This window comes from Convolutriloba macropyga, chromosome 2 (genome assembly GCF_964194025.1).
Source record: "Convolutriloba macropyga chromosome 2, txConMacr16.3, whole genome shotgun sequence".
NCBI lineage: Eukaryota > Metazoa > Xenacoelomorpha > Acoela > Convolutidae > Convolutriloba > Convolutriloba macropyga.
In genome coordinates, this window is record NC_134469.1 from 18,317,044 (window position 1) to 18,331,422 (window position 14,379).

The 14,379-nt window shown below is 33.6% G+C and overlaps 2 protein-coding genes across 7 annotated transcripts in view; one reads left to right on the forward strand and one right to left on the reverse strand.

The window, feature by feature from the left end:
• LOC142357489 (uncharacterized) overlaps nucleotides 1-7,760 on the forward strand; it is a 35,531-nt gene extending 27,771 nt beyond the window's left edge. For all 3 annotated transcript variants that reach the window (XM_075409113.1, XM_075409120.1, XM_075409104.1), the window contains one exon: nucleotides 6,410-7,760. In XM_075409113.1, the coding sequence (XP_075265228.1) occupies nucleotides 6,410-7,506 (1,097 nt within the window). In that variant the 3' untranslated portion in view covers nucleotides 7,507-7,760. The remainder of the gene's footprint in view (nucleotides 1-6,409) is intronic.
• Nucleotides 1-14,379, reverse strand: part of LOC142357460 (adenylate kinase 7-like) — a 72,597-nt gene that overhangs the window by 48,209 nt on the left and 10,009 nt on the right. For 2 of the 4 annotated variants that reach the window (XM_075409076.1, XM_075409082.1), the window contains 4 exons: nucleotides 13,667-13,835; nucleotides 9,053-9,073; nucleotides 8,188-8,337; nucleotides 7,569-7,697 (listed from right to left, as the gene is read on the reverse strand). In XM_075409076.1, coding sequence (XP_075265191.1) covers nucleotides 7,569-7,697; nucleotides 8,188-8,337; nucleotides 9,053-9,073; nucleotides 13,667-13,835 — 469 coding nt within the window. The remainder of the gene's footprint in view (nucleotides 1-7,568; nucleotides 7,698-8,187; nucleotides 8,338-9,052; nucleotides 9,074-13,666; nucleotides 13,836-14,379) is intronic. The other 2 variants (XM_075409089.1, XM_075409098.1) reach the window with 1 other exon arrangement.

The following is a 14,379-nucleotide window of genomic DNA, read 5'->3' on the forward strand; positions in this document are numbered from 1 at the left end:
AGTCAGTCTGTGGCCATTTTGCAGTCCTGTCCTGTGGATTAATCTCACAAGATTTGGTTTCTTTAGTATTTATAAGTGCATTTATCTAGAAATGTTTAAAGTTAAATCTATGATGTTTATTATGACTGCTGTGATTATTCCTTTATAAAAAAAAATTTGAAACGATTTTGAAATGGTGATCTATAGTCGACTGGTGAAATTGTCCCATTTTGGACGGTTTTCATCTGCTTTCTAGTTTAGTATAAGGACATTTGTGAATTTAAGGTTTACCTGATTGTTCTTTAATTAGTTAAATTTTGCTTTTGTATTTAGAATTTTTGCCGTAAATTTTTTTATTTTTGTGTTTTTTGTATAATCACAGGCAACGTAAGTATTCTAATGCCGCATGGCATCACACATTTCTTTTAGTAAATTAGTTGGTCACAATTTTTAAACTCAAAAATCTGTTTTTGTTGATGGTCTTGTCTCGTAGTTTTGTTAATTGCATGTTTCATCAGCCCTCATTGTTTACTTCGTTTAATGAAAACAATGAAATCAAATATTAGGTTAAAAATTCCGGAGATCAAATGCGCCACTCTACAAGGGAACCTAACAAAGAGTCTCGTTAATGCGAGACTCCTTCGCACAAGCTTCGCACATGATGTTCCGGCCCGAGATCATCTACATTTTCGACTTAAATTTAAACCAAATGAAGAGAGCAAAATTAGATGTTTAAGTTTAAAAAACTCGCTACAAAACCTAACTGCTGATTGAATTAGAAAATTCCGTGCCTCATTACAATACCAGCGAGATCTGCCATCAAAAAGACTACGAGCTACGAGAAAAAAACGAACAACAAAATAAGCAAAAACAAAAATTTCAAGGCATTAACTCAATACCTAAATTTAAAAGCACCTAGTAGCAACGTCAAAATGCAATCAGATAAAATCTTAATTACACAAACTTACTTTTTTTCCAATCTCTACATTAGATGGAAATTTTCCTTAATGACACTAGGTAACCAGTCGACAAAGGGAAGAAAAAATGAGGCGAAAATCAAAAATCAATCATTATTTTTTAAACCAACAAATAATTTCAGAAGTCTTAAAAATCATCAGCTTATAACAAAAAAAATTCCCGATAAATTTGGTAAAAAGTCAGCATGAAACCAATGGGACCTGTCTTTGGTTGGACTAAGCCTTGAGAACGGATTAAAGATAAGAAAAAAATCTAAAAATAAAAAAAAAATAATTTGCGAAAACACAACTTATTGAAGCCGTTAAAATTATTAGCTTTTATCTGAACACTATGCATTCTTATTTCATTTTTATCTATACTAATTCGACTAAAATTATACTGAAAAAGTAAATAAGTTCATTTGGGCCACATTTGAAAATCATTGGGATCTGTTATTAACCGAATGTGCTAACAGAAGAGAAAAAGAAACAAGAATACCACTCACAAAACTTTTATGAAAACGCATAATATCCAACAAATAAAACATCACTTACGACATAATATCAGTAGAAACGTAAATTTTTGAAAAACAAGGAACTGGATCTGACCTCTCAATGATGAGAATAAGTTACAAGTTGACGAAAAGAACAACTAAAACTTAAAAATTTGGAAACTTTTTGAAAACTGTATCACATCAGACACTTAATAACTATTCGCCATAAATTGACTGCGTCGAGTAAGTTAACTTCATTCATTCAATTAATAACAAGCTGGTGAGACCGGTCAGCAATTTACGGCAACATAAAGAACAGAAGAAAACAGGAAAAAACAGCAAATTAAAAAAGAAACTGAGCTAGAAAAACGCCGAGCAAAAAGCTATTAAAAAATGAAATTTTCAGTAAAAATTTTCCTATTTCCAATTAATTCTTTAACAGCAATCTGATTCGTCTTTTTTAACAATATGACTAGAAAATTGAACAAATATGAACAAATACATTAAGACCACAAACTATTTTTAGAAAAACCGTAGTTTCAACGTCATTAAAATCAATAGATTTCAACAACAGCCAATAAATACGCTAAATTATTCCTCAACGGGACAACAACGATGTTTTTGCATTCATAAGTTACCAATAAGACATTACAACAAGTCACTGACTATGAAAACAACATAAAATACAGGCAAAATCCAGAAATTCAGTAGAAATGTGCGAGAAAAAAATGTCGAAATCATTTAGACCATATATTTTTCCCTGAAAACTATATCTATGATCCATTGGACATCTTCTCTAAACCAATGAGCAATACCAATAATAAGATAAGGTGATTTCAAAAGATATCAATAATGCGAAATTCTCCAAAAAGTTGAAATTTTTTCTTGAAATCTTGTGGCATTGAATCAAATGACCAATAGTTAGAAGATAAAAGTGCTAACCAGATTTAGTTTTGTTGCAGTAGGAAAGAAAGGTGTCCTGCAATTATTGAGACTGACCTACAATTCACGAAAATAAGTTTATGATTGCTTAATGTTGACAGTCATTAGCTGTCCATTTAAAGAACTAGATAGGTTTACTTAATGCTCATTACGAAACCTATTGCACAGTTAGTCAAAATTATGAGAACGGACTTAAGATACAAAAAAAACAAAAATTTAAATAAATAACTTGGGAAAACACAAATTAATGAAGCCGTTAAAATCATTAGCTATTATCTGAACACTAAGTATTTTTATTTCAATTTTTATCTATACTAATTCAGCTAAAATCATACTGAAAAAGAAAAAAAGTTCATTTGGGCCACATTTGAAAATCATTGTGATCTGTTATTAACCGAATGTGCTAACAGAAGAGAAAAAGAAACAAATATACTAAAAAGAGCACAAAACTTTTATGAAGATTTCAAAAGGAACCAAAATTACAAAGATGATCCAAAAATGAAAAAAAAATTATGAAGAATCGTGCATCGAAGTCAAAAAAACCAATAGACGGAAAATAAAACCGCTAACTAGATGAAAAATAGTTGAATTAGAAAGGAAAAGGGTCCTGACATTATTGAGACTGACTTACAGTTCACGAAAAAAAAAGTTGATGATTGGTTAATGTTCAAAAAAATTTTGGAAAGAACAATTTTTAAGTCTTCTCAGCCAATTCACTAGCCTTCAACGGATGTTAAAAAATACGCTCAGTTATGCCTCGATGGGAAGACAAAGATGTTAGTCAAGCATAGTTAATCAATAAGGCGTCACAGTAAGTCTTATGACTCTGAAAACAACACAAAATATAGGCAAAAACCAAAAATTCAGTAGAAAACCGGGAGAAAGAAGTGTCGAAATCATTTAGACCATACATTTTTCCCTAAAAACTTTATCTATGGTCCATCGGAAATCTTCACTAAACCATTGAGCGCTGCCAATAAAAAGATAAGGTGATTTCAAAAGGTACCAATAATACGAAATTCTACAAAAAAATTAAAATTTTTTCCTGAAATCTTGTGGCATTGAAGTCAAATGACCATTAGTTAGAAGATAAAAGTGCTAGCCAGATTAGTTTTCGTTGCAGTAGAAAAGAGAGGTGTCCTGTAATAACTGAGACTGACTTACAGTTCACGAAAATAAGTTTATGATTGCTTAATGTTGACGGTCATTAGCTGTCCATTTAAAGCACTAGATAGGTTCTACTTAATGCTCATTACGAAATCTATTGCAATTTTAGTCAAAAGTATGAGAAAGGATGAGAGATACAAAAAAGTCAAAATATTCAAAAAATAATTTGCGAAACACAAATTATTGAAGCCGTTAAAATCATTAGCTATTATCTGAACACTATGTATTTTTATTTCAGTTTTTATCTATACGAATTCAGCTAAAATTATACTGAAAAAGTAAATAAGTTCATTTGGGCCACATTTGAAAATCATTGTGATCTGTTATTAACCGAATGTGCAAACAGAAGAGAAAAATAAACAAATATACTACTCACAAAACTTTTATGAAGATTTCAAAAGAAACCAAAATTACAAAAATGATCCAAAAATGAAAAAAAAAATTATGAAGAATCGTGCATCGAAGTCATAAAATCCAATAGACGGAAAATAAAACCGCTAACTAGACGAAAACTAGTTGAATTAGAAAGGAAAAGGGTCCTGACATTATTGAGACTGACTTACAGTTCACAAAAAAAAATTGATGATTGGTTAATGTTCAAAAAGTTTTCGAAAAAACATTTTTAAAGTTTTCTCAGCCAATTCACTAGCCTTCAACGGATGTCAATAAATACGCTCAGTTATGCCTCGATGGGAGGACAAAGATGTTTGTCAAGCATAGTTAATCAATAAGACATCACAGTAAGTCTTATGACTCTGAAAACAACACAAAATATAGGCAAAAACCAAAAATGCAGTAGAAAACCGGGAGAAAAAAGTGTCGAAATCAATTAGACCATATATTTTTCCCTAAAAACTTTATCTATGATCCATTGAACATCTTCTCTAAACCAATGAGCGCTACCAATAATAAGATAAGGTGATTTCAAAAGGTACCAATAATACGAAATTCTCCAAAAAATTTAAAATTTTTTCTTGAAATCTTGTGGCATTGAAGTCAAATGACCAATAGTTAGAAGATAAAAGTACTAATCAGATTAATTTTCGTTGCAGTAGAAAAGAAAGATGTCCTGTAATTACTCAGACTGACTTACAATTCTCGAAAATAAGTTTATGATTGCTTAATGTTGACAGTCATTAGCTGTTCATTTAAAGCACTAGATAGGTTTACTTAATGCTCATTACGAAACCCATTGCACTTTTAGTCAAAATTTGTAAAAAAAAATTGTAAAACCTAACAAAGAGGATCAAAAATTCAATTAAAGTTACGAAAACTCAGAGTCGAAGCCAAAAAAAACATGAGCGATTCCTTGAAAACGAATTGTTTGTCCATTGGGCTTCATTTAGTGTAAATGAGGTTTGTCATTAACGGAACTTCGACATGAAAACTGACTAGCTTCTAGATGACTTAAAAATATATGAAACATTTTCTAAAAAAGGAGCTCTCAATTAGAATTCGAATTTTTTTGATGATAACTTCCCTATGGGACCAGAACTAGTCTTTTACCGTTTTTGGTCAATTAGGAACACAAAATTGATTCAATTTGTGGCGTGAAATGTAAGTTTCAATTACTATTTTTAAAGAAAAAAACTTAATTTGCACGAAAAATCCCCTAAAAGTGAACAAAATCATGCAAAATATCGCGTGTTCACACAAAACTTTAAACCTCGATAACTCCTCGAAAAACTAAATTCAAAAAAATCTCTTAAAAATTTCGAGTTCTACGCTGGACGAGCTTTTTAATGATAACACTAACATTTCTTCACGATGAATATATCGATCGGCCAAAATTGTCTGAACAAAAAAAAACCCATTTGATTATATAGTTCCTCCCCCAACAAGTGGGGTCGGAACAAATATCATTTTTGTGATTGCAACCTGACTAGCTCTTTAAATTGGTAAGAATTGCAGAAAACGGAAAAGCTAAAGAATGAGATAAAGATAATTCATCAAAAATTCTCGTTTAGAAAAATCTCAAGAAAATAAAGATCTTTAAAAAATTTGTAACTTTCGCCAAAAGGAATTAGGAAAGGAACAAATGTTTTTCAGTCATTTACAGATTATTCAATACTCTTTTACAAGTTGTGTCTTACCACAACCAACGCAAAAACACATTCTTTTTTGTTCCAGTGATATCATAGCGGCTACTATAATTACTCAGGAATGCACAGGCCAAAACGCATAAGCCCTTGCACCTCTGCGTTATGCAACCATCAGATTTCCCTTGTTTGGAAAACCTCACACACGTTGTTTGCTACTTAAAAAACAGGCAGGTAAAAAGCTTGTTTGGTATTAAAACTTAATCGTTCAGGTTGGAGCAGCGCAAAGAAACCCAAGAATAGAAGACCATGGTGATTCCTGCAACATTCTTAATGATCGCCTGTTCAAGGTTCAAGCTCATATGCACAGAATCGTAATATGAACAAATTCTTCATGAACAAACTTAGTGATTGATATAGTTCCTCAATAAACTGAAAAGAGCTTGTCAATAAAAAAAAGAGCTTGCCAGAATTGTGTGAATAATTTGTGAGGTCATGTTAAAAATTCAAAAATTAAAAAATTCAGATTGCAATAATAAAGACCAACATTATTGCAGCTCAGTATCATTTGGGAAATTTGTAGATTCTGAATATTTACTGTATTATGAATTCAAAATATTTAAACAATTCAAAAAGTATGCAAACGAAAAAATTTGGTAAGATATAGAGAACTAATGCTAAGAGAGGGCAAAGGGTACCTTATATTTCATCCCTGAGTTTTCATCGAATATCATTACATCATTCCATTTATTGTTCAATCATATGAGTTAATTTAATCACATCAGCAGCTTTCATAAAAAGACCTGAGAAAAAATATCAATTTTGATAACAGACAATGAAGAAAACACGGAGAAAAGAGCAGTTCGTAGAACCAGACACCGGCGAATCCGTCCAAAAGGTGGTTACAGACATAAGAGAGAAGAAGATCTGGAACCGGTCGAGGAAGAGGAAAGGGAAGAGCCAAATGTCTCCGTGGGGGAAAGATACGAAGATGCGAAACTAAGCGAGAAACAAGGACTTTCACCAGAATTTTTGGTATATGATGACAAGAAACGCAGCTTGGCCAGTGATGTTGCCGGATGGTCAAAAAGGGATCCCGAGGAGGAAAATCAAGGTAACGATACTCAGAAACGCAGCTTGGCCAGTGATGTTGCCGGATGGTCAAAAAGGCATCCCGAGGAGGAAAATCAAGGTTACGATACCCAGAAACGCAGCTTGGCCAGTGATGTTGCCGGATGGTCAAAAAGAGATCCCGAGGAGGAAAATCAAGGTTACGATACCCAGAAACGCAGCTTGGCCAGTGATGTTGCCGGATGGTCAAAAAGAGACTCCGAGGAGGAAAATCAAGGTTACGATACCCAGAAACGCAGCTTGGCCAGTGATGTTGCCGGATGGTCAAAAAGAGATCCCGAGGAGGAAAATCAAGGTTACGATACCCATAAACGCAGCTTGGCCAGTGATGTTGCCGGATGGTCAAAACGGCATCCCGAGGAGGAAAATCAAGGTTACGATACCCAGAAACGCAGCTTGGCCAGTGATGTTGCCGGATGGTCAAAAAGAGATTCAGCGGAGGAAAAACGAAGTCTGACAACTGATCACTTAGGATGGGGAAAACGTTCTTTCAAGAACAATTTCAGACGCTGGAGACGGTCGATTGGCGGGGGCGGATTTCAAGACTTTCAAGGCTCGAAACGGAGTAGTCCAGATAATAGATTTGATGCTGCAAAAAGATTCCATTTTACCAGAAATACGTATAAACGAGGATGGGTTCCAGGTGAAATCGACCAAATCCTGCGCGATGACACGAACCCAGAAGGCGAGGCGCAGAAACGGTTTGATTTCCTGCGAAACAATTTTCGCCATAGAGAAAAACGAGATCTATTAGGATGTAACACCGCAGGACGTGAAACGACCTGTTGGTGGCTTTAAAAATTTCATACAAAATCATTGACAAATTATATCGAAAGAGCATGAAAAATAAATAAACTGACCAAATTCTTGATAGCCTCTTCAATGACGTCCTTCATCTTGATGTGGTGGATCTTGTAGAACTTGCACAGCTTCTCAGCTATGAACGACTTTCCCACCGCAGGAGGGCCCAAAAGACACACCCTGATTGGCTAAAATCAAAGAAAAGTTATTCAACAAATTAGCTCATTCAAATTTAAATTTTAAAAGCAAAACTTTGTTGCAAAGGAGACCATAAAGTTAATGACAAGATACAAATGACGCAAAAAACTCGAAAATATCTCAAGGGCCGTAACTATACCTGTGACTTCTGATTATTGTTTAAACTATCAAACCGCACAACTTATCTCGACGGAGAACGCTATATGCAATAGCAACCTTACGTTCGTAAATTAGTTGGTCAATAAGATTTTGAACTCTCAAAAATATTTTGAATTAGTTGACCACATTTTCAACGTGAGCTAAAACACGAAAGTCTCGTCAAAGTCTGATCAGAGGTCATTTAATTCCCAAAGGGTCTGATCACAAACGCACCAATCTCTGATCATAGTAATCTCGCAAGAACTCTGAAATCGGGTCGCAAGCTTTTGATATACAACCCGATGTTTGATTTCCTGTGCTTGCCCCATTTTGAAAAGTTACCTGAAGTTTTCTGGTCTCCTTGAACTCCTTGACCAGAGCTGGGATGTTCTCCACAATTCCAGCTTCCGATTGCCAGTTGATGTTCATGCTCTCTTTGATGTACACTGCATCCATTCTCAAGTTGACCAACAGGTGGTCGAAGTCCGCTTGCTAAACAATGTTTGTGAGCCGATGATTGGAAAAATTCATTATACGTTAGTTTCTCTTGACAAAATTTCAGGCAGCCAATCTCATAGGTTTTACATAAGGCAAGACTTGAGCAAAAATACCATTGGCTACGACACTTTCCCCAAAATCGACCGTTGTCATTTCGATGACCGAACTACTTTGTTATGTGTATTCCGGTGGCTGATACAACCAAAACGCACCAAACTTTTCGAAATGTGTAATGAATGCAGCTTTGATCAAAACGCTTTAACCTTGAATTCATGCTCAGAAGAACCCAATGAGGCAACCTTATAAGACACAAAAATGACTCACAGAAATCCCGTGACGCGATTTCTTCACACAATTTTAAATAATTAGGTACATAAATTTCCTTCACAACAGCTCTTGCAATATTTGTAAACAACCTTTATAACACTAAACAATCAGAACAGTAGAAAAAACATGCAGATCCAAATATTTCTATTTAAACGCTAAAGAGCAACAGAGATTAGAGTAAAATCTATATAGACGGGCTCAACTCTAATAACGTAAAGGCGCTTTCTCTATTAGGTCAACCATTTTCAATACTTTTTCTGATTCCACAGAACGAATAAACAATTTGTTTAAAATATCAGTTTTTCACAGTAAAAATAGCATGCTGAAAAAGCAAACGAATCATTTACAAGTACAAAACAATTTAAATACCTTAAATACTCACAGGGCTTGGACGATTGTTGTTCTGAAAGTGATCAGCCGGTTAAACATTTAATGCATCAAAATTAGTAATTGACTTATTTGAATTGAAAAATATAAATACTTCCAAAAATCTTGACGCCAGAAATTCAATGGTGTCTGGTGACAAAACCCAAACTTCTGCATAATTAGATATGAATAAACTTCAGCATGATCAGCAACATTTAAGCGGTCATTTTACAATATCAAGACAATTCACAATTATTTACAAAATCAATTTATAAAAAATACTACTATTGATGTTCAGATGTTTCTGGAAATGCTGTGAAAAGGTTTAAAGAACCAGTCCAACTACAGAATTTAAAGCCTAACAACACAAACTTTCAAATTGTCCATTAAGTAAACATTCTTTAAAACAAGGAAACTGGTTAATGTGCGTTCGCACATGATGTTCCGACCCGAGCTCATCTACATTTTTGACTTAATTTTCAAACAAATGAAGAGATAATCAAAAATAGCAGTTTGAGTTTAAAAAAACTTTACACACAAACTATTAATAATTGATTTACATAATGCCATGCCTCATTACAGCGCTCACCAGATGTGCCATTAAAAATACTACGAGAAAAAAAACAACAAAATCAGCAAAAACTGAAATTTCACGGCAAAAAATCATTATCTAAATTTAAAAGCACCTAGTAACAATGTCAAAAAGCAATCAGATAAAACAGTAGCTACAAAACTGATTTTTTCTTAATTGCACAGCAGATGGAATTTTTCCTTAATGGGACTAGGTAAAAAGTTGACAAAAAGAAATAATGAGGGAAAATTCAAAAATCAATCAGCATCTTGAAACCTCCTAATAACCCGTAGCCTTTAACAGTAAAATTCTTGATAAATTTACGAAGACGTCATTACGAAACCGATAGGAACTGGTATTTGTCTGCAATAAGTCATAGAAACGAACTGAAGTTGTAGAAAAGCTCGAAAAAGGCAAACAATTAGCGAAAGCACAAATTATTGAAGCCACTAAAATCCTTATTTCAATTGTTGTTTCTACTAATTCAGCTAAAATTATACTGAAAGATTAAATAAATTCATTCATTGAAATAAGGTCCTTATTTGAAAATCATTGAGATCTGTTATTACGCGATTATTCTAAGGAACAGAAAAAGATACACAAATATTGCCCACTCTTTAAACTTTCATGAAAACGCATATCGTCTACAGAACAAAACATCAGATACGACATTAAATCAGGAGACATGTTTATTTTTGAAATACATGGATTTGAATGGGACCTCTCAGTGATGAGAATAAGTTACAAGTTGACGAAAAGAACAACCAAGACTGAAAAAGTTTTAGAAAGATTTGAAAACGAATATTATCATAAACTTCAAGACTGATCGCAATGAACTGACTGCACTGAGAAACATTTTCTATTCGATTCTCAATTATAAGCTTATTAGATCTCTCAGCATTTTTCTACTACAAAAAAAAAGAATAAAAAAACAGTCCAAAAGAGAAAAGTAACAAAAAATTGAGTGAGAACCGTCGAAGCCATTAAAAGAGAATTTTCAGGATGAATTGGCTATTTTTGGTTATTTTTTTACAGCAATGGGATGCTTCTTTGCTTTAAAATATGACTTCAAAAAATCAACCAATATGAACAAGTGTATCAAAACCAAGAATTTTTTGAAAAAAAAACGTAATATCAACGCCATTAAAATAAATAGCTTTCAACGGAAGTCAAGAAATACGCTAAGTTATGCCTCGATGGGAACACTATGATGTTTGCCATTCATAAGTTATCGATAAGACATCAAAATGAGCCTTAGGACTATGAAAACAACAACAAATGCAGGCAGACCCAAAGATTCAATAGAAAAGTTCGAAAAGAAATAGTCGAAGCCATTTAAAACACAAGCTTTTCTCTGAAACCTTCTTCTATGCTCCATTGAACTTCTACTGTAAGCAAATGGGAACTATCAGTATTACGATAAAGTTTTAAGAATTCAAAAAGAAGCAAAATAATAAAAAAAAATCTAATAATTATAAAAAAAAATATAAAAACTCTTGGCATCGAAGTCATAGAACCAATAGTTAGAAGTCAAAATCCCTATCCAGACTAAATATGATTGCAAATGAAAGGAAAGAGATCCTGTTATTTCTCAAAAAAATAGTTACAAAGAAAAAAAATAAGTTTAAGATCAGTTAATGTTAAAAAAAATTGAATTATTTTCAATGTCTTAACAGCCATTAGATGTCCACTCAAAGCACTAGATAGGTTCATTTAGTGCTCATTATGAAGCCTACTGCGCTTTTAGTCAACGAGTCTACGCCATATGACTACAAAATTTTATTAAAATCTCAAAAAGGAAATCAAAATTTCAATAAAAATTAAGAAAACTCAGAGTAGAAGCCAAAAAAACAAGAGCGATTCCTAGAAAACGAATTGTTTGTTCATTGGGCCTCACTTAACTGCAAGTGATTTTCGTCATTAATGGTATCTCGATATCAAAAGTGACTAGTCTATAAGTTACTTTAAAAAACAAAAAAAAACTTCAAAAAGTTTTCTGAAAACTTTTCTTAAACTTACCCATGAGACCAAAACTAGCATTTTTGTCGCATTTCGTCCATTAAGAATGCAAAATTATTTCATTTAGTGGCGTTAAATGCAATCTTGAATTAATATTTTTATAGAAAAAATCTTAATTTGAACAAAAATTAAGCTTAAAAAGAACAAAATCATGCCAAATGCCCTCTGTACACACAAAACTTTTAAACTCGATAACTCCTCGAAAAAAACGAATATCAAAAAAATCTTTTTAATTTTGAATTCTACGCTGGACGATCTTTTTAATGATAAAACTCATATTTCTCTACGATGAATAAATCGATCGGCCAAAACTGTCTGAACAAAAGAAACCCATTTGAGTGTATAGTTCTGTCCCCACAAGTGGGGTCGGCTCAATAATTCTAAAACTATCTGCACTCACATTGATATTAAATAGCATGGCATTAACCTGGCACTACGGAGGTATACCTCAATGTCAAATGCGCTGATTTTGCCCTCGTGGATTTCCGTTAGCTTATGTCTACAAAAATAAGCTACACAATTGAAAGTCGCTTCCCACAAAATGCGATCTAATCATCATTGTTAAGTAACTTTTTGTGGACTATTAGTTAAGGATTTTTTAAGAATAAAATAACATGCAGCTGTAACCCAATTCCGCAAATTCCTTCAAGCCAATTTAATAAAATAGCGATACATAATTTAGCTACACACCTGGTCACCTTCGACCATGACCATTTAGATATGCATCTGCGGAGTGAAAATTTCATGAGCTTAATCACACATACAAAGTTACAAACGAATATAGTGAAATGCTAGAAAAAAAACAAATTAAAACTCAAGGAAACATGGAAATAAGAGAACAACAATTATTTATCAAAGAAAACATAAAATTTTAAAAAGTTCGTGTCGCAAAAAAGAGCTTTTAGATTTTCAATCTATTATATCGAGTTATGGATTGATAGCAAGTCCTACTTTGATTTTTCATTCGCTAATTTTGTTTTAAAGGTATCTAAAATTTTATCGGTTTTTTAGAACCAGGTTTGATTATTATTTTATTTTTGTATGCGAAATTTATCCAAAAGGTTTTGTAGAAGAATAGCTTTTCACTCGACTTCCAATACAAAAATTTGTAAAATATTGCTAGCTTGTACTCTGAATTTGTTTAACTGAAAACCTTAAATACGCTTCTTACGACATTTGCTTGTGTTCGCAAAAGATCGGTGTACCAATATTGACTTGAGAAAACATGTTTTGAGAATTCAGTAAAAAAAAAGCATAATTATCACAATTCAAAACAATAAATAAGTGACTCAGTTCAAGAAGGGTGCAGAAATGTAACATTACCAACTCAAGTCGGGCGAATTTCTCTCAAATTATCGACGAGCAGTTGGCTTCGGTAGTCAGCAGCTCGGGCTTAGGGATTCGAGCATTAAGGGGGTTTCAAGCGACTGGGGCGTTCAAGCATCGGGGGCGGGGTCAACCGATTGGGGCAGGGTCGGGAGAGCTGCACGAGAGGGGGTTCAAATTGCCAGGTGGAGGAGGGTGGACGGGGAATTTTTTTTTGGGGGGGTGAATGGGAGGGGGGTTAAATTTTTAATTTTCAAGATTAAGAACCATACCATGAAATTATCTCAAAACAGTTTTGGTGAATCGTATTCGTAGAGACCAGCAAGACGTAAGGCTCTAATTTAGATGTCCAGACACTTAATGCCCCGGGCTTCACCTGTCTATCCCGTTAAAAGTTAAGAGAGTCAGAAGAAAAATCGGTCAAGCAAAAAATCGCATACAAAAGACCACAAAACTAATATAATTGCTACAAACTTTGTTTGAGAGCAATTGAACATAATTGAATACTTTATAGGATTACAACTCAAAAAGATTTAGCCTCCGCATCAAATCAAAAGATTATCTTTAAAATCTATTAAAAGAAGAGAACAAATTCAAAGAGACCTAAAATCTTTAGACAATTATGAGCCTCATAATAAGTGAAAAAAACTACGCTAGATGATATTAAGAGTGTTGATGTTAAAAAACTGTTCAAAAGTGTAGTTGTTGGCTAACCTCCAAGTCCTTGACAAGCAATGCGTCCTCCCGGGACACACACCTGACTTTGCCATTGTGCAGTGCTACACTGATGGCCTTCACTATCTCCATCAGAGTCAACTGGCTGTCGTCCACTGCCAGGAGGTAGCGAGTCTTCGGCCGAGAGTCACAAATATTTTGCAGCACCCTGTCATAAACAACGATCAAACGTTTGCACAGTTCAGGAACAGCACATCAAAACAACAATAATTAAACGATATTCTAACAATGCCTGAGCAATTTTTCAAAAGTCTAACAAATCACGGAAAAGTTGAGGGGTGGCAAAAACTCAGAAAAACGTGTTGAGTAAAATTGCGAATAAAGAAAGTGCAAAATATCTCCATCAAAATTTTGCTCATACAAGAATCTGTCTCTTTTCTCTTGAAAATATCCATCAATTGTTAAGCAAACCATCTAAATGATGACATGCAAAACATTGACCACTCATAGATAATTTTAACTGTCAATAGTTGCAAGTTCCGAGAAAGAATATGTATCAAAGTATTTCAGTTTATCTTCCACCACGTCACCACGGAAAAATAGTAAATTTAAACAGACATACCCAAATTTTTCATACTTTAATACATGAGAACTACGAGCAAAACAGTCCATTAATACTGAAGACTAAGTCATATGTTCATTAACACTGCCAATTAAGTAATCAGTTCACTTATGGGCAGTATTAATGGACA